The sequence below is a fragment of the Rhinolophus ferrumequinum genome, chromosome 16 (genome assembly GCF_004115265.2).
Source record: "Rhinolophus ferrumequinum isolate MPI-CBG mRhiFer1 chromosome 16, mRhiFer1_v1.p, whole genome shotgun sequence".
Classification (NCBI taxonomy): Eukaryota; Metazoa; Chordata; class Mammalia; order Chiroptera; family Rhinolophidae; genus Rhinolophus; species Rhinolophus ferrumequinum.
The window spans coordinates 11,797,435-11,818,151 of record NC_046299.1 but is presented as its reverse complement, the minus strand read 5'-3'; the positions used below and the strand labels follow the sequence as shown (position 1 = coordinate 11,818,151).

Here is a 20,717-nt window from a genome sequence, read left to right as displayed (position 1 = left end):
TGTGGACATTTACAGATTCCAAAATACACTGATCCACGGAGGCTCGGGAAAGTGAATCGTTCTCGCTAGTAAAATCAACACTGATAAAGCGTGAAGGAAGACTGATTTTATGAGGCTGGTGCAAAAGTAACTGCGGTTTATTAAAAGGAATTAACAGGTTGAAAAAATATATTGCAAAAACCGCAATTACTTTTGCACCAACCTAATAGCTCAGGCAAAGATTCTGAAAGTACGCAATACTTTTTGGGGGCTACTTTTAAAGCTTTTCGTGGGAAAAATCTATTCACATCCCAATTATTAAAACTGAATGTTATTTAAAGAAACATTTTAAGAGATATAAAGTCTTCCACAAAATTCACCACATTCGTATAACACTGGCTCCTCAAGAAAGCTGCCATGCCCAAAATGCTCACCATTTTCATTCTAAGTTTTCCAAACAATATGTTTAAATTTGTAAAGGTTTTTCTTTAAATTTACTATATTATATACTTTAAAATCTCTTTTAAGATGGGAAGTCACACAGAATTTAGTGTGCTATTTTTCATATAGTTATGACAAAGTATATTTCAAATGAAATGTGTTTATGAGATTTCAGAAGTTAGGTCAATTTATCCTTAAATCTGAAATTGCATCTAAGGTTTAGTCGGCTACTTCTATTTGAATGAATAAAAAAAAATCTCCCCTCGAGTCCACTACACACAAATAAAAGGAAACACAAGTACTGCAGAGACTATTGGGAGATGTTTTAAAAAAAGATTGCAAAACACCAAAAGCAATTTGGTTCTGCAGAAGTGCTATACTTTAGGCTAAGTCTCTTAAAAGCACAGGTCTTTGCAACTGGAGGCAAGTGTTAGAAGGCAATTAATTCTTTGAGAGAATTGAGAATTACTCAGCAGTGTTTTAACAGTCATTTTGAGATTTACTCAACAGAATTTTAACAGTAGCTGTATGTAATACAGCCTCAACAATTAATCTGGAAGGAAGTTGCTGTCTGTCTGTACAGCAACTCAGAACACTTGTAAGACTAAACTGACAGGCGGATCTTCCGGGCAATCCACAGGATAACTCCTTGGGGGGTAGGAAAAAAGACTAAGTGAGGGGATCTCAACTTCCAGAACATCCAGTTGTTCTGCTAATTTTGTTGTTGAAACTTAATGGTCCATGTACAGGCACACAAGGAGAACCATTGTAGTCGTGCTTTGCCCAGCCTAGCTGTTTCCTGCAGTGTCAGTACACAATTCAGCAGTACTAAGATTACAGTGCAGAGCAGAACAAATCCTTTAATTGTATAAGAGCGTCAGATTAAGCAGTAACTTCCATGCCGTTCATTCTGCTAGCTAGTAGTCTCGACTCGGAAACAAATTTTTACTAAGTACAGGAAAGGTGCCCTTCATTCTCTGCTCCACACCACGCACACATGCACACACGTGAGCGTATACACATACACAAAAGGGGAGAGAGGAGAAGAGGAGATGAGGAAATGGTGGAGGTGGAATAAGAGAAAGAAAACGTACACTTTCCACCAGGGGGACTAACGGAACTCCTCTATTTTCCATTTGAACAAAATGTTGACCCAAATCTCTCTTCAGGAATAGTTGCATGAGCAACCAAATTAATTTCCAGCTGTGATCAATATTTGAGAGAATAATTTAAGCTAAGTTTCCCTAAAAGTTAAGAATCTCAATTTCTGTTTGGTAACAAATTCAAAGGCTCAGATTCTCTAGCTCCAATCCAAAAGAGCCGTGCTTTTCAATTTCATTTTTCCACATTAGTTTCATACTGGAAATAATGAAATAAAAATGAAGAGACCAGTTAGAGGTCAAACAATAATGAAATCAATCTTACTTTTCATTGAAAACCTGAAAAGCAATTTGATTTTTTTTTCTGTCTCAGAAATGTTTGATCACACTAAGAGATATCTAACATTTTTATCAACTAACCTTTGGTATTCAGTTAATGGCTCAAACAGGATGAACTCTTACAAAAATAAATCTGGTGGGGCCAAAAGTCACATGTATACCATAGATCACAAAATAAATGCAAATTAAAATTTTTTTAAAAAATGCTTTTATTGGAAATGAGCAGTTTTCTATTGAAACTGAAGTCCTGTAATTGCTACATGTGCTTTTGTTTTTTAAATTCTTCCAGGGCTTAATGTGACCTATTTTGACCTCCCAAACAACAAAGGCAAACTAGAAGCCTGTCTGGTGGGTTAAAAAAGAAAATTAAAAGAGCTTGATAAAGCTTAGCGTTTTGGGGAGATGGGGAGTGAAGAGAAGCATGATGAGGTAGAGAAGGGTTAACTGGAAGAGTCTCTGGTGATTGTGGCTACAAAGCATCTTGGAGAATGACCAAGAGACGAGGACACAGCTACGAAATCACTACAACTCACACCGATTACAATGGAACCTGAGTTCACTTTCAAATGGGCTCTCCCTCTTGAAGCCAACTTTTATACAAGAACTGTAACTGGATGAAATGAAAAATCACCTTTGAGGTTGACTGCCTGTTTACTGGTAATTCTCAAGAGGATATTCACCTTCCTGAAAGTAATTAATAAAAAAAGTGAGCATGGATGAATAAAGCCCAATAGGGACGAGCAGGGCTACTTCGAGATGAGACTGCTCAGAGACAAAAAAGCAAGATGACAAGACCACAAGATTATCTTGGGTGTCTGCCTGACTGTGACGTGGAACTCTTTTGAGATCTGCTTACTTCTTTCTCTACACTGTAGGCCCACTTGTCCTGCCTCTCTCTATAATAGAGATATCGTAAAACATGATGACAAATGGGCACCTAAGCACAAACTTAAGGAGCTAGCCAGTAACTGACTAAAGATGGAGTTGTCTCCAAGAGGTACAGCATAGAGTGGATACAACAATCAAATTTATTTTTGGCTGTCGAATGTACGAAACGGCTGGATACACAGTGAGTCACCTTTACATTACATTGTATTACCATTTAGTAAAGAACCTTTCTAATCCAATGATTAGAGTCGGGTATTTTCTAGGTATCTGACTTGTAGGAATAAACTATTCAACACATTTGAAATGTCAACAAATAAAAAATGTGTAAATTGGGAGGCCGGATGGCTCACTTGGTTAGAGCACGAGCTCTGAACAACAGGGTTGCTGAGTCAATTCCCACTTGGGCCAGTGAGCTGCGCCCTCCACAACGAGATTGAAGACAACAAGCTGCTGCTGAGCTTCCGGAGGGGCAGCCGGATGGCTCAGGTGGTTAGAGCGCGAGCTCTCAACAGCAAGGTTGCCGGTTCAATTCCCCCATGGGATGGTGGGCTGCGCCCCCTGCAACTAGAGATTGAAAACGGCAGCCAGACTTGGAGCTGAGCTGCGCCCTCCACAACTAGACTGAAGGACAACGGCTTGGAGCTGATGGGCCCTGGAGAAACACACTGTTCCCCAATATTCCCCAATAAAATTAAAAACAGACAAACCAACCATGGTGTAAACGAAATTTATGCCACAGACTAAAGCAGCTGAGGCTGGGATTCTGGTAACGGTACTTTCCAGTCTATTTGTGAAGCATGCCCATTTATTGGACATTTGACACGAAAAACACTAAAACAATTTCTTTCCAACTATTCTTAAATGTTCTTGCTAATTCAGGTTCTCGCTCCTTTGCAGAACTGTTTTACTGGCTAACGTTTTCTTCCCTTTGCAAGAGATGTTTTCATTGTTTGGGTTAGCCGTGAGAAGAGGAGGGAGAAAGAAAGCCATGACACTGTGAGTATGTGGGGTCAGAGGAGCAGGATGTGAGTGTCACGAGGCTAATGGAGACATTGCGGAATTATTCAGTAGAAGAAACCTAATGGTTACTTTCTTCTATTCCTTGATCTTTTAATACACTCAACGCAGCATGCTATATAGTTCAAAAGCGTGGGCTTTGCAGACAGGACGAAAAAGGTTCAAATGAAATCTGACCCAACTATCGATTAGGAATAGAACTGAGGGCAAATTGTTTGCCTCACTGAGCCTCAGTTTTCTCATCTGTGAAATGGAGATATGTCCATTCAAATGGGCACCTACGCACAAACATTAATGGACAGAATAATACATGAAAGCATCTGGCTTTAAGAGATGGTAGTGAAATACCGTAAAAACAACACAACATCATTGAAGCAAATTCCAAAGTCCTGAACCCCCAACATGGAAACTGGTTCCATTAACTATAGCAGGCATCTCTAATCAACATATATGTTCTGCCTACAGCAACACAACACAAGCACATTTCCTCTTGGATGAATAGTATGATAATATGGATCTATATTAATATACCTTGATGACAAGTAATAGAAGTTATTAACTAAAAAAAAGGAAAAACCCAAGCAATGGAATATTGTAGGCTTTTACCGCCCGCTTCACCCCCAAAATGTTTTCCCAACTTACTTCACAGATATCAATCAGGAACATCAGACTTCTGCGTTCTGTGGATAGCAGAGCTAACACGTTTCAGGTATCTCACACAGGACGAAAATGGAAGACAACTGTACCCAGGTCTAGGTGTACCACGTTTTCTTACTTATTGCTCAAACCTACATGTGTTTCTGAAGTATTCATTTCCTAATTGCCCATTAATCGATGTTCCAGAATGTGTAAATTTGTAACTAGTCAACCTGACGAGTGAAAGAAGAAAGGTTAGGCACTGACCCCTCTGGGGTGACCGTATGCATGGTACTTTTCTGCACATGTGATTGGGAGGCATGTCAAGTGTCTGTGTCACAATAGAAAAAATATATTGCAACGATGGCAAATTTATGGCTGATGGCAGAGATCTGGTTCTGGAAATAATCCAATGTGCTTGCCACCCTGTCCATATATGGAAAGACAATGGTTTAGACAACTGAGTTTCCTTGTTACTCCCTCCAGTCTACAGACTTTTTTTACTGGTGAAAATACAAATGATTCTTAGTTTTTCTGATCCTGTGTAACAGCCTGTTTTTCAGGGACGGTAGCTGTCTGAAAGTAATAAAAGTTATTTTTTTTAATTCTGTAATTTGGCATTTTCCCTATTTTATATTAATTAACCATCCACCCATTGAGATTAGCTTGAATCAATGAGACTCACTATATTTTAACACAATCAAATTACTCAAAAGGAAAGAGCACAGAAGCAAAAATCAAGTTCATATTGTTCATTTGCTTGCCCAGCTCTTTATCCCTTATAGCATAAAAGGAGATTATGAGTATAATTCCTGTCTGAATTATAACTAGCCAGAATTAATGACATTCAAATTCACTGTTAGACTTAAGATATTATTACTAGATAGTATATACTTATGAGAAATAATTAACAGGACAAATATTTCTAACGCTATTATTAAAACAGAAATAGAAACCATTAGGCTTCTCCAAGTCCTGACTATCTTCCTCTTTTTCTTAAACAAAAAACAAAAACAAAAGAACTGTAGCTATGGAGAAACAAACTAATAAATAAAATAAGCTTCTGATATCAAGCAAAAAAAAAAAAACCACACAAAACACCATGCTTTGTTTAGGCTGGGATAAGAATGTTAACTTTAATCCTTGTAATTAAGTATTAAAAGTGTCTCTTGGATTCTTATAAGTCCCCAAGAAGTAAATCCATATACTGTATGTATCTCTAGCTCTAGAATTTACCAGACAGGAGTTACTCAATTATTTGGAATACATACATATGTCGATTTTCAGAATTTCTTAAAAGAAAAAAAATTTCCAGGAATAGCCTGATGTTATTTAATTTTCTGCTTAAGTGAAGATCTTATGCAGAAAACATCTTTGCTTCTACTCTTACTTTAAAACCTTTCTTAGTAGGTAAGCACTCTGTCCTGTCCACCTGAGGCCAACCAAGTGAAAATGTCTGAACTTTCTGGGTATTCTGTTGTCTCCGATAACTTTATGTTGTGTAAGTACAAAGACACAGGAAATATGCAAGACTGAGCTGAATGTAAACAACTCCTGAGCCTTTGAGACAATGTTTTAAAAGCAGATATGCCAACCAAACAACAAACAAAAATATTATTCAGCTTTTGACTGTTGAATAATAGGGGAATGCTGGTTAACTGACTATTCCATTTAATTGATATCCTGCTTTTGATACTAAAAATATACACATTCATTCATCTATTCAACAAGTATTTACTGAGAGTCTACCTAATAATAAGGCAGGAATTTTTCCAAGTGTTTGACATATACCTGGCAACAGAGCAGACAAAAAAAAAATTCCTACCCTTACGGAGCTTACATTCTAGCAGGGGAAGAGAGAAAATAAGCAGTAAATATTAGAAAATAACTGCTACACAGAAAAATGGAGTAGGTTAAGGGTGAATCCAAGTTTAGAGGAAGACGAGTTACAATTTTAAATAGGATGGTCAGGGTAGGCCTTACTGAAAAGATAACATTTGAACAAAGAAATGATGGAGGTGAGATAGCAAGTCATGTAGCTACCGGGGGAGTGCATTCTAGGCAAAAGGGACAGCAAAAGCAAAGGGCAAGGGTGGCTTGATACCTGGCCAGAGAGGCCAAAGTGGGGGGAGGAGGAGAGGGTAAGAGTGGTAGGGACTGGTGCGTGTGTGCGCATGTGTGTCACAGTGTACTCGTATGTACTAGAGCCTGCTATGACTGACATCCTCCCTGGACCTTGATTCTCTGTCAAGAGCTGACAGGGACACTCACCTGAAACACTATGGTGGTGTCACCACAGATCAAAATAAAGATGCAACTACTAGAGTGCAAAGAGTTTTAAGAAGCAGAGGAAACATTTCACTTCTTAAGTGGTCTGACTTCAAAGTGCTTTGGCAATTCAGGTCTAGGGGCAAAGACACTGTGGTTGGCTCTACTTCGCGGTTTGTACAACAGAGTGAACGTGCTGGTCAGAGGCAGCCAGAAACAGCGCTGCAAATAACCCTTCTCGTTGACGGCAGCTAGACCAGTTTCAAGGAAGCCTGATAAATCACATGAGTTTTCACTTCTTTTCCTCATTAAAAAGCTAGGTGTAAACACGAATGAAGTGTGCCGGGGTAAGAAGGGAATAATCACCAGGTACATACACAAAATACTTGGATTCATTTGGATAGTCTAATTGTACTTAAGGAACCGAGTTTTCAGAAAGGCACGCTTCTTTGCTAAATGACTTTCAATATGAAAATAACGTGGCCTTAGTTATTTCAGCTGAAGAATGTTGAGCAGTGAATAATCAAGCATCAGGTTACCAAGTTTAAAAGTTAATACAGCAGCAGAGAGTATTTGTATTAGTGCTTTAAGTAGATAAATTAAGTTGAAATGTGTCTCTTAAGCAGTCATTGAACAAGCAAGATGAGAAATAAATTGAGCTCACATAGGCCTTTATGGCATCTAACAACTGTGTCTGTCAACAAATGGATCCTTTTCACTGTCAATTCAACACACACTTTGCAGACCTTGGGCCTGCAATTATTTCATTTCCTTTCTTGGGAATGTAATTTCCACTTACTTTTGGAGAATAAAAGGCAGACAAAAGGAGGAAGGAGTTGCAGTATTTTCTGATTAAGATTATCTGTGTAAAATGGTAAGGGGAAAAAAAAAAATCTATACACACACACTCAAGCATTTCTCAGAAACTAACTTGTCTCAGCCAAATTGCTTTTGTGTCTGGATATCGGTTCAAATGTAGCCAGATTGTTGATGTCAAATTAGGTGTTAAACAAATTTAATAGGAAAGATGAAGAATGACTATAGATCATCTTTCTGTTAGAACTGTTCAAATGACTGGAGTCAAAAGAAAGGAAACACATGACTGCAGGACAGAACGTGCTCTTAAATACAATGAAATTAGATAAAACTGTAGATCAGCAAAGAAGGCTATTCATTCCCAAAGAGAAAAAAACAAGTTAACAGCACCAATGAGAAACGCAAGAGTGGAAGGAAATACCAGTTGGCAAAAATAGATCTACATTGAATTTCAAGTTCATTTGTCCAGGTTTCACCTTTTAAACTAAGACAGGTAGAACGACAAAAAAAAAAAAAAAAAAAAAAAAAAAAAAAAATTCTTTCTCTCCTGATAGAACAGGAAATCAGAGATTTAATGAACTCCGATTACAATATTCGGCTGATCTGATTTGTCTCACCTCTTCGTTTTCTTTAAGTGACAACGCCCCTGACATCCTGGCAAGGGAATTAAAGCAAAACTAGACTAATTTCAAAAAAGAGCTTGCCATTGTTCTAAGACAAACTGATCTTCTACAGATCTGTTGGGAACACATTCAACAGCAAGATGAACGCTGTGACAAAGCGCCACTTTCAAGCAGATCTATACAGATAACTCTTTACATAGTATGTCTTCATCCTCAGGACATAGCAATATTAAGGCATATCTTTAACTGAGGACCAGAAAATAAGGCTGTAAAAATGTACTCTTCAAAGACCTCGTATCTTCTTCAGCTGCTCATGAACCATTAAGAAGGATGATCTAAGCATTTAATCTTGAAAGAAGGATGAAGCGTCTTCTGATGCTGAATAAGCATCATCCAGGTCATTTTTTTGTGTAGAAGAAGATCCTGATTATCAAACTAGTTTAGGGCAGGAATTCTCTTTACACATGATCTGCTTTGGATCAGAATAAGACCTCTAAGCTAGGAGCCTAGAATCAAAATTTGGCTCATCAAACGAAGAAAGAAGAGAATTTATTGGCTAACCAATCAAAATCTCTCTAACGAGAAATAAAGCAAAGTAACACACGAGTTAGTTATCACAGATTCTTCTACACACTATTTAGTAAAGAGCATCATTACTTACTGAAATGTAACCTTGGAACGTGTGCATCCTTCCAATTTACACGACCCTTCACCTGGCTCAGGTGTTGGGGGGGACGGGCTGTTGAATTCTGCCTCCAGAGTTTTCTTGTTCAAGGCTGTTTTTGTTACACTGGATACAGAACCCAACACTGGCATGGATTTGGACTCTGAGGTGGCTAATATCCCGGTTGGACCTTAAAACCAAACACATACCTCAAGTTTAATAATTCTGTGCGATGCTGGTTAATATGGTCCTGAAAAACAGATTAGCTGAAAATCCCTCAGGAAGTGAAAAGGCCACTGTTAAAATTTTGTTAAAATTTCAAGAGCATGCTGAAAAAAATGTGCCTATTAGAAATGTGCTCTGCTTTGGTGGTACTACTGCTTTTCAAAGCACCAGGACCACGCTGAGAAATTGTGTACAGACCTTTAAGAAACCACAAAACCCCAGGCCATGGTTCCCTCACTGACCAGAGTCCTTAGAAACATTGGAATTGTGAAAACGCTTTTCTTCTCAGAGTATGGCTTTCTGAAAGCCCTACTTGAACCATTTGGCCTCTCAAGAGTTAATTCCTCCCAAAACTCAACTCAGCATTTAAAACAAAAAACAGAATGATGTCAAAGGCTCTTTTCAAAAGGCTCATGAAGACTTCTGGAGTATTAAACAGCTTTTATGAACATTTTCATTTTAATGTGATTGAGAAGTGGATTTATTTCCTGTTAATATATAGACACGGGATTATAAAAATTAAGTGGCAAAGAGTTTTGGACTTTTCTGCTCTTTGAGACAAGATTAAAAATCTAGAATAGGGCTTGTTAACGAAATTATTGGCATATCAATCTAAAAAGTCTAGACATTGAAGATAAATTCTATCCTGACTTATTTTCTATCTTTAGTTAGAAAGATACTGTCCTAGGTACATTTTTTTCCAAAGCAAGATTCTAGTATGTCTTTCTTGAAACTTCAGAAGGAATCCTCTTAAAACAAAGAAATTTAAGCAATAAATCACAAATGTACAAATTAAAGTAGAAATTCTAAAAATAAAACCAGAGGACAACATTGAAAGAGGAGGACAAAACTTGGGAGTCTCTTCACCCTTAAGAAAGGTCAGACCATCTCCTAAAATGGAAGGTGGTATCGGCGGCTAATCCAAAATGCTAGCTAATCCCTGATTATCAATTTTAACCTCTGGAATTGTATTCTTCCATTTGTATATGAGTGTGTCTGACGTACTGCCAACAGTATAACACACCAACTCCGAAAATGAAGTTCTAATTTGGAAAACCTGCCTACGAGGATCTGGAAAATTGTTTGGCCATTCTGTTGTGGCATCTCCTTCAGCCTTACCTCCATGTGGGGGATAAGGGGCCCTCTAATCTGGTGGACAGCTTTACCTCACAAAATACCAGTGTGCGACTTCCTCATTTATTTCATCTGTACCATCTGGGCAGGCAGCGTTGTGATATTGCTGACTATTCTGGTTCAAAAGGCCTTTCCCTCACACCTGTGTTAAGCCTCATCCTGCATGGGGATGTGGGAATAAAGAGAAAAGAGCAGAATAGATCAATCAAGTTCCTGAAAATATGAAGCTGAATTTGAGAATTGCTCCCCCCACACAGCTCCATCCTGCCCTTGGGTAATTGTCGACTGCGGCACTAGATAGTTTTCAATAATCTGTCCTTGTAAGAAAGTTAAGATCCGTTTCTGAATACACCAACGCCTGCTGCTTGTTCTGCCACTGAAGCCAGTTAAGAAGGAGGGCGAGTGGGTGAGCTGAGCCAGAGCTCTTGTTTTCCTTACACACAAAAAGAAATTTTTAAAAAATGCATAATGTTTAAGATTATTATGACTACTGCATCCTGTTTACGCTGCCCTGTGTTTTCCAAGAGGCACTTTCTGCTCTTAGAAATGTCAGGTTGGTAGACTACAAGTCTAGGTAAAGCAAGGGAATATATCAAAAGAAAGATTCTAAAGAAAAAGGTGCTTCTCTGGCACCTGGGGGAGCTACCAACTAACCTGGGATCTGAGTGCTGCAAACCTCTGCTTCCCTTAGGTTGCTTCCTCTCTCCACTTTGTGACCTCACATTTCGCCTTCCTGTAATTTGCTCTCACCATCCAGCTGTGCTGCGTTAGCTTCCTCACCCACCCCCCTGTACCCTAGAATTTTCACCGTTATTCCATGACCTTTATTAAAAGATTTACAAACCTCTTCCAGTTTGATGCTAGGAAAATATTTGTAACATCTTTTTTAAAAGTGTTTTTCTTTCTTTTTTTTTTCTTTTTCTTTTTTTTTTTTTTTTTTTGGCTACTAGGGAGCTCAAAAGAAAATTTTTGTGCAATTACAAGTCACTCCCCTCAGTATGTTTCCTTTTTACCCTGCCAATTACAGGTTTTATTTCTCTATCCAAATATTAATGATTCTGTTGAATATGGATCTCTTATTCTAACTTTTCTCAAATGACACACTGAATATTTGTATATTGGTGAAATATATCCAATAAAATAAAAGATTCTCACCATGTCTATTAAATGTGTTCCTACCTTTCTACCAACTTGGAAATATTCAAATTTCCACACAGACTACAATGAAAATGTTTCATCATTTCTCCCATTGAAAACTAATTCTGAAATAGTGAGTGCTGCATGTGTGACCAAGTTCATGAGTAAAGTAAGACTGTTTCTGGAGGAACAAAAGGTCAGTGCAAAATACAAAATGTAAATAGCAGAGCACTAAAATGCATCCACAATGTCCTAAAAATTAATGATGGCTACATGAGTACTTTAAGGATGAAATGTTGGAAAAGTAACAGCACTGATTAAGTCACAAAATGAATAATGATTCATTATGGAGGCTGGTAAATGCTTGTAAATCAATCCTAAAGAAAAAAAAACAAAACAAAAAAACTCTATGGCACCCCTTAATTTTCCTGAGTGGTGGTTATTGGAGAAGTGTTCTTACAGGATAGTAACAGCAGAATTTCCAGACCAAACCAAAAACTGATTTTTTTTTTTTTTAAGGAGGAAACAAAAGTTTTTTTCTTTTTTATAATAACGGTTTGGCTGGTATTATGCTGTTGCCAGTTTAAGGAACCAATTGACTCAATTTTTGACAACTAGAGCTTGATTATCAAAAACCCAAATCTTTAATATTCTAGCAACTTAAAGTTGATGTAAACATGACAGCAATGCAAAATAAACTGTTTTAATGCCCTACTTGGAGTTGACTGAACTGGATCTAAAAGATTCAGCCTATTGGCTATGGTTGCTGATTAATTTTACTTCAGTTTTTCAAAGCCAGACTCCTGACCGCAAGGGGAACACCTCATAAAGGTTTCTGCTAATACCCGTGACCACGCTGATGGAAAAAACTGAAGACACACAGTTTTGCATCAGATTTTGAGGTTTAATACATGTGTATCATGACACAAATGCAAACTGTGAGCTCAAGACTTGCTCAGATGGTCATTTATAGTTGCTGAGCACTAGAATTTCTCATTCACTTGGTTCACAGGCAGAGCCAATAAACTAAATGAATATGAAGCTAAAGATGATTTCTCTGCATTTGTAACTGATGTGTAATTACTACTATTCCTGCTAATTACTGTGTGCTTTGTGCCGGGCACAAATCCTTTTCATATACTGACTTACTTAATCCTTAGAATAATCCTATGAGGCAGTGCTTTTATTAGCCTTACTTTATAGAAGAAATTGAGGCACAGAGAGGTTGAGGAATTGGCCTAAGAGCAACCAGCTAGTGAACGGCAGAGCTAGGATTCAAACTCACACTATCTGGTTTCAGAACCTGTACCCAGTGCTACATTGTTGCCACAGCCCATCCTGAGTGTCTTTACCCAAGGGCATCTTGCCCTTAAGCAAACCAGATCTATAAAAGCCTGACTGGATACAAAGAAATAAACAAACATACCGATGAGTAAAAATACATAAGAGTTCTTATGAGACAAGTACTTAAGTACTTTGGACCATCCAATACTTCTCAATCACATTAAAAAAATGTAATAAGTTTAAAAAGGTGATTTCATGTTACAAAGGGACTTCAAGGAAGATGTTGCAGAGAGGAAGAGTAGAGCTGTGGAGAATTCAAACCAGCTTACTACTGCTATCTGCTTCTGCTGTCACCTTCCTGCGACGCAAAATCCTTTCTAACTCAGTTTCACTGTTTTCAGTGTCAAGGGATTTTAAGCTTCTTGAGCTAGTGGATTTGTTAAGTGTCCCCTAAAGTGAAAACAAAACAAAAACAAAAAGGTTAATGTCTTAATACAATACACAAACGAATATAAAAATCAAACCACCAAAACATTACCAGAATTTGAACGGATTAGGAAATAAAATGAAATTTATATATACTCAGATATGTTTTGTTTCATTTTTTAATGTGCAACACACAGTGTTGGATCATTTAAGAAGATGCTACGACTGATGTAAGATATTAGCTGTCGTAGCCAAAGAACAGTACAAGGACACCTCTTGATGAGCTAACTATATGTGATTCGGTGGTGGGAAGGTAGGTACTTGCACATTGATGGTTAAGATTCTGATGTGTGTTGATCGGTCACATGGAGAAGAGAATGGATAGCGTGAACTCACCTTAGAAGGTTATCTTGATACGGCAGCTACAAGCTACTGAACCCAAATCCTTTTGTGGCACTGAAAAATGTGTAGCTGCGTTTTCAGAGGCAATGACCTGGCTGCACAACGGCTGACAGTGGTATCGTAGCTGCCAACAGAGGCACCTAACACTGTCCAGTGGCCTACCCAAAGAAGGGCTGCACTGAGCACACCTTGACTTCATTGTGAAAGAGGCAAGGAAGGGCCCGGCATCATGATTCCATAATTCTAACAGAGGGGGCTGTGAATGTATTCTTCAGGGCCCAGAAGCTTCTGGAGGAAACAAGAGATGCCATAAAGCTGTGCTCCTGCTGAAATGGGTACCGACTTTCAAGACGACAGAGAAAGTCCCAGACAATGGTTCCCTCCCTGCCCTGGCTCCTCTAGGAAGTATGTTATGGAGGGAGAGCCATGGCTTTCCACCTCCGTTACCAGTCAAGCATTTGTACAGAAGACCACGTGATGCACTTCTTCTATGTAAGGATTTAGCACCCCACCATTATAAGGGGTCTACTTTTTTTCATAAGAAATGCCCACTATTTCTTTGAAATATTCCTCCTCAGCCGTGCCACAGACTTGGGAAGAAAAAAAGCCAGGTGAAACACAAACTTTTGACAGAGCAAATCAGAACCTTACGTCTGGTATAACTTGCCAGGCTTCATGCCAGAGTCAGAAGGCAGCTTTTGTCCACCAAAGCGAACAATCAGGCCAGCCTTTGTCATTTCTGAATTTACTATGGGTTTGCCTTAATCCTGCTCTCTGCCCCTTGCTAACTTCCTGAGGATTATAAGAATTCTACTCGCTAAAAATGGTAACTCATGTTTCTTCTTTAGCCTATAAAACAAAAACGTAGTTTGTAAAATCAGGTAATTCCAAATCTCACATGACATGAGCTATTATGTTGTTTTGTTTAGGAAGAGTTTATTTCCCCCTTAACTGCATAAAGTAATACAAAAGCAGTCTGTTGGGGAGGAACTTGACTAACGAGATTAGGAGATTATATTCTTTTGCTGTCAGATGCCCAACCCAAACTGAGGTGTAACATACTTAGATAAGACTCACGTTTTAATCAAGCATTCGAACTGCCCACCCCCACCGGAAGCACCTCTTTCTGCTTCTCATTTATTGCAAATATTCATAGAATATATTAAAAGGAAAATCACATTACATGTAACACTATGCTAGCTCATTTTATAATTTAAAAATTATTTGGTTTATTTAACAGTGAACAAGCAGATCTGTATTTACTCAACAAGGAATTATATAGTCAGGTGCGACAGCCACTGATAAGGTAAAGAAAACACAACTAAAGCCAATGTAGATACATTTTTTTATATGTACTAGAAAAACTACTTCCAAATCATTTGTGTTTATAATTTTTAAAAACTTACCAGCTGTATCCTATGTAAACAGATATTTGAAAGACTTATGGCCATTATTATTAAAATAACTCATAAAACTACTACTTTGTTTGAATGTCAAGGACATTCTGTGCGATTTTTTCCAATGGCTAGAATTAAGGCAAGTGTGCTTTTACTGAAGAATTCATCTTTCACAATATTCTCTATTTTTCATTTAGATAACAGCATTATTTCCCCAAATTCCTGACTCTGGTGAGCTACCCCCTCATAGCACCTGTTACTGAAGGAATCCATTTTCTAAGTCTTAATCCTGAATCCCAAACTTTTTTCTCTACTCACTGACTGTTATGTTTGACTTGGCTAATATGTAAGTAAACTTTAAATATAGAGGAAATTATGGAGGAAAGAAAGGTTTCTGCATATGATTCTCAACTGAAATGATCAAGGAGCTCAGCTAAGGAAGTAGTACCAAGATTGTTTTAATGATCAATTTATATTGTAATCATAGATTTTTGAGAATCAGAAATTAATTTAGAAACCATGTGATATGTGCAATTCCTTCACCTTACAGGAAAGGGAATTCCAATTTAGTGAGCCTCGGGGTTTGGACCAGGTACCACAATAAGGTAGTGAAAGGGCTGGACCTTGAACGTAGCCCTTTGAATTCCCAAAGCAGCACTCCATTTCTACTTCACACCACTTTGATCATTTAACAATCTTAGTCCCCATGTTAGTTAAATGTTCATAATACTGCCTAATCGAATCACCAGGTGGCAAAATTAGCTCTTCAACAATTCCTGGGTCCTTTGAAAAACTGAAGATGCTCGAGAAAGACCTACAAGAGAATTTTTTAAATGCTGTTTTTGATTCTTTGACATAGAGGCAACTGAACTTGAAAAGAGACTTTTAGATTAATTTGCGTCGACAATCTTCAGAAATTGCCATTTCCATTTCGAGGGACTTTTAAATGAGTGGGAAGACTCAAGAGGTTTCTAACACCTCAAAACTGTTGCGTGACCACAAGAAATGAACAATGTGTTTTGTTTTGTTTTTATCTACAATATACACAACTTTAAAAAATTAAGTATAAGTAGGCTTGGAAAAATGAGCTGTCAACATGGAGGCTTTAAAAATTGGCTTCAAAACTATACAACTCAAAATAGAGTGAAGTTTTCCAAACCAGAGATTTGTTTTCTACTCATATACTAACTTTCATCAATAGGCCAAATCTCTAAGGTGGATATCCTTCACAACTCAGGTCACATTTCATTTCCGCAAAAACACCCCCATACTGAGTTTAATCCTGGTTCTGGTTCTACAATAGATCTGAACAGGGTGCTTCTTGGTTTCGTGACATCTCTTGGTACAGGTGTGCGCTTTCCACCGCGGGGCACAATGTGTAGGCTTTTCATGTTCTTTTCACATTGGTGTGTCACACCCCACAACTGTGAGGCTGGTGTCGTGTGCTTTGCCGGGTATTAACTCTGATAACCGTAACAGTCTGAACTCCAGCAAGAAAGCACCAAAAAGGTCCCATCTGATAGGGGCTTCCTTTCCCTCCCTTACAAGCAGTTGTACGGTTACTTGGCACCAAGTGACGGGAAGTTACAAATGATCCATCAGTCCTCAAAGGAACTTCTACGGAGGTAGGGGGTGTAGCAGAGAGTTTCCACGTGGAAACGAGTAGGGTAGAGCACTGTGAGTTCTACTTTTTTTAAAAAAATTCATGCAAAGAAAGAATGTCAGAATAACAGCTACCGTGATATATCAATGCCAGATAAGGAAGAGAAACCGAATGTTAAATCTGGAGCAAGGAGGACTGGGGCAATGTGCAGAAAAGAAAGATGTTTTGACAATTTTTATCATTTGTAAATTATTTCACAAAAATCTATTTCACAAATTTCTCTCCTTAAAAAAGTGGCACAAAATTATAGTGAAAAAAATAGGACTGGATAAAGAATATCATCTTTAAGAGCAATGCTGCATTTCGGTCAACGTGCTACCATCATGAATGATCACGGAGTGGGATACTCTGGGTAATCCAATTTCTTATGTATCTCCTATAGATGTCTGATTTTTCAAAGAAATTCAATTTTTAAAAAGTCAAACTCAGTTTACTCTTTCCCTGATGAGCAGAGCTATGCTCTAGAATCTCACAGTATCCCCCTAGAAACACCCTCAGGAACAGGAATTAGCATTATAAGAGACACCCAAACCAAAGGGGCTGTCAGAAGGAGTTCTCCGGGACAGAACACTGGATAGCAACATTTTCTCATCAAAGAATCCAGTAGACAATAGCCAAATACTTTTCCAGTGGTTTTAATGCTTCACTCTGTGGGCAGACCCGCACTGTTAGCCACGCCGTCCCTCTCTCTAGTACTAATTCCACTCACCTAAAATGAAAGCAAATTCATTAAGCCTTTCTAAGTCTACTGTTTCATGCTTGATGAAAATAATTTTGTTTGCCACAATTATGGGGACGTCTACATGCAATGCATAATTAGCACAGTAACAACAAACATGGAAATATTAGTTCCGTACCTCCGCCCCCATGTTTGTTGACTTACTGTGCATAATAACTGGTATTGAGACTGTAACAGGATCTGAGAATGGAGCTCTTAGTATCTGAAACATTTTCTAAGTGAGGCGGCGTTTGTCTCTGACAGCAACTGTTGGACAGGGCAGTACTCATTTCTTCTGTTGGCAAAAAAGCTCATACTTTGGAAAGAAAAAATATTAACTAGAGATGGGTATTAAGTGTATTCTCCAATGGATATGAATTACTTGTAGAAAGTGAAATTCGTAACATAAAGGGACTTTTATTTTATTCTCCATTTACCATCAAATAATTTTTTAAACTGTTAGAAAAAGCAGACTGAGGCCCTAATATTAACATATATGGGTAGTAGTTCACATTTACAACCAGGTGCCAAGAATTCCACTTTCATGCCCATAGTTAAGCACTGTCCATGTCAGGACTCTCACTATATTTCTGTTATTAATTAGTATGCACTGATCCTCACGTCTTGCCACACATGTTATCTTCAAGCTGCCAATTCACAGATTGGAGGGCAAAAACAGGAAACAATGATTTTGGTGAAAGTGTAACCATTTTTTTTAGAATAGAAACAGCAGAGTATTGACACATCGTTAACACACCAATAAACGAATCCATGACACAATGAAGTCAACTATCAAAAGAGATGAGGCTTACTGGAAATGGAAATAAAACATATCAAAACCAATTACTCATAAAGATAGATTTCAAAACTATACTTTCATTTTTTCATTTACTAAATAATAAACTGAGATCTATTCTTACCAGTATTCCTTTTAATTCATTCACTGCACTGTCAGAGCCTTTTGAAGATTCTGGCTACAATTTTAAAAAGAAAAAAAAATACTGAGTAAATCAGTTTTAAAATGCTGCATCAAGACTTTTATATGGCGAAGTGTTGGTAGCTTATATTGACTATATATATTTTTAATTAGGTCTACGTCTTACAGTTAGAAAAATATTAAACATGTTAGTGCTTCCAAGTGTGAGTTACATAGAAAACTAGAAGTACTGCTCAACGCAAAAGGACTCAAGCTACCATTTTCTAAATATCATTTTGTTACCTCTAATCATCATCATACATAGAAAAGATCCGGTACATACCGGATTTCAAAGACTTAAATCCAAATTACTCCAAATTTTTTTACAATAAACTTTTCTCCACTTGCGTTGCTGGGCTTCTGCCAGCAAGTGAGGAAAAGAAAGGCAGCAGAGCACAGCAGAAAGCAAGCGACAGGGCAGAAAACCTCTCTCAGCTCCATTAACTCCAGGCAAGAGCCAGCAGGCAGGGCACTGGCACATCCCACGTCATGAATTTCACAGCAGGACTGAGCCAGGAGCAGGGATCAGCAAAGAATCTGGCTCACGGGAGAATGGCAGCATCACTGGGTATCAAAACAGTGAAAGCCCTCAGAGGGTGTGTAGTCCAATCACTTCCTCTCACTTATGAGGAAGTTACACCCTGAGGAAGGCTGCATTTGAGTCAGTGTCTTGATTACAAGTCCAGTTCTCTTCTGGCTACACCATGAACAAAATAATCTGAAATTAAGTTCTGGGTAACATTTACCTGCCCCGTCATACCTAACAGGCTCTGTGGACCCCTCAGCTAATTTCATGGAGGGATAATTTGGCATGAGGCCCTCATGAAAAAGAAGATCAGAAAAGACCTCTGATTTCCTCTGTTAAACTTCCTCAGAGATGAAAAGAAACCCTGCAAGACACGGTGAAATGGCCCTTCCGGCCTCTTATTCCCGGAAAAGACGAAAGACTAATTTCTCTTTCATCAAGGAAGAGGAAGGAGGTGATTCATAGCAGCCTGCAATCCTCTCCTCTCAAAGATAACAAAAGAACAAGATCCTATTCCAATTTTTGTAAATGAACAGTAAGAGGGAAAAGTGAGAGAGAGAGGTTTGCTGCATGTACAAATTAGACTTTTAGCATTTCACTTTCACAGCGTAGGTTTCTGTGAAATACGCATGCCATCAGTGCCAGTCATAAGTGCCAGTCAAAAGCTCGAAGACACTCATTTTAACCACACCAGCACCACCATCAATATCAAGGAACTGAGAAAAAAAAAATGCAGTTCAATTCGTGTTCTCAAGACAGGCTTGACTTCTGAACGAACATCCTGGCTAAAGCCATACTCAAAAGCGCCGCCATGCCACTCAAGTTGCCCTCTGGTGGCATAAGCCTTTGAAGCCTGGACCGCATACTCTCATACTTGTGACACTGCAGGAAAGCTCTGCGGGGAGAAGTCTGTACGCAGGCATGCAGTGACCATTTGTTTTAAAGGTTTTTGACCAGGCCATTCATCACTACATCTACATAGTTCAATGATTACCAGTGAAAAACCCACTTGTCCACTGATCCTTGTTCAGTTGTCTTCCAGATTATGAACTGACATTAAATAATGTGTAACTGTTGGAAAAGTGATGGCAAAAAAGAAAAAGGACAAAGTGATGTTCTGGAAATGAAAGTACATATGGAGCATTGATTGCTTCTGATTTAAGAAGTTTTCAAAGTTTTTCTTTCTAAACTAATTCTGCTTCTTTATGACACTGCTTTTTTTTTCTCTAGTAATAGCTTGGTTTTGCGTATTCTTTCTAAATTCTTGTGCCATGAAAATCATAAAAACGTAGGGGTGGCCGGATGGCTCAGTTGGTTAGAGCGCAAGCTCTGAGCAACAGGGTTGTCAGTTCGATTCCCACGAGGGTCAGTGAGCCCTGCAACTAAAGATTGAGAATGGACTTGGAGCTGGGCTGCGCCCTCCACAGCTAGACTGAAGGACAGCAACTTGAGCTGATGGGCCCTGGAGAGACACCCTGTTCCCCAATATTCCCCAATAAATTTATGGAAAAAAGAAAATCGTAAAAATGTATTCTTTTCACAGGTTCCACTTAAACCCGGACTCCATTTGATCCTGACAACCCTATGTGTATGTGTCAGGTGAGGCAGGCACCATTGCCACCTGGGGAGAAAAAGCCTGGGAAGCTGGGGTCGAGCAAAGGCCCACCTCCAACAGCGCTCTTCACTCACTCACCAGACACCAGCACGGAAACAGCTGTGCCAGACTGTCTACACACTCAGCTTCTCCCCCAGTTCTGCGTTCTGTCCCTGACCTGGAAAACCGCCTTCAGAGCACGAGCTCCCCAACTGAACTACTCGGCATGGTTGGCCCCAGGTTCCATTTCCATCTTGGAGTGGAGTATTGTTTCCGTCTTTCCTAGCCCCTTTCCACAGACAGCCCACCCCATGGCCACCCCGCCTTGCCTGGCCATTTTGCCGGCCTGTGACCAAAGTGGCAACTTTAAAAGCCCAGCAGGAATTGGTACTGAACAGTCGCAATACTTGGGGACATTGAAACAGCTGAAGAGGGGCATCCTTGAGAGTAAGAAAGAACCAGGA

The 20,717-nt window shown here is 38.8% G+C and overlaps 1 protein-coding gene across 2 annotated transcripts in view; it reads right to left on the bottom strand.

Moving 5' to 3' along the window:
* SHTN1 (shootin 1) overlaps positions 1-20,717 on the bottom strand; it is a 94,803-nt gene that overhangs the window by 6,430 nt on the left and 67,656 nt on the right. Inside the window, exons 14-16 of one of the 2 annotated variants that reach the window (XM_033130810.1) lie at positions 18,078-18,131; positions 12,881-13,001; positions 8,769-8,961 (exon numbers count right to left, since the gene is read on the bottom strand). In XM_033130810.1, the coding sequence (XP_032986701.1) occupies positions 8,769-8,961; positions 12,881-13,001; positions 18,078-18,131 (368 nt within the window). The remainder of the gene's footprint in view (positions 1-8,768; positions 8,962-12,880; positions 13,002-18,077; positions 18,132-20,717) is intronic. The other variant, XM_033130811.1, reaches the window with a different exon arrangement.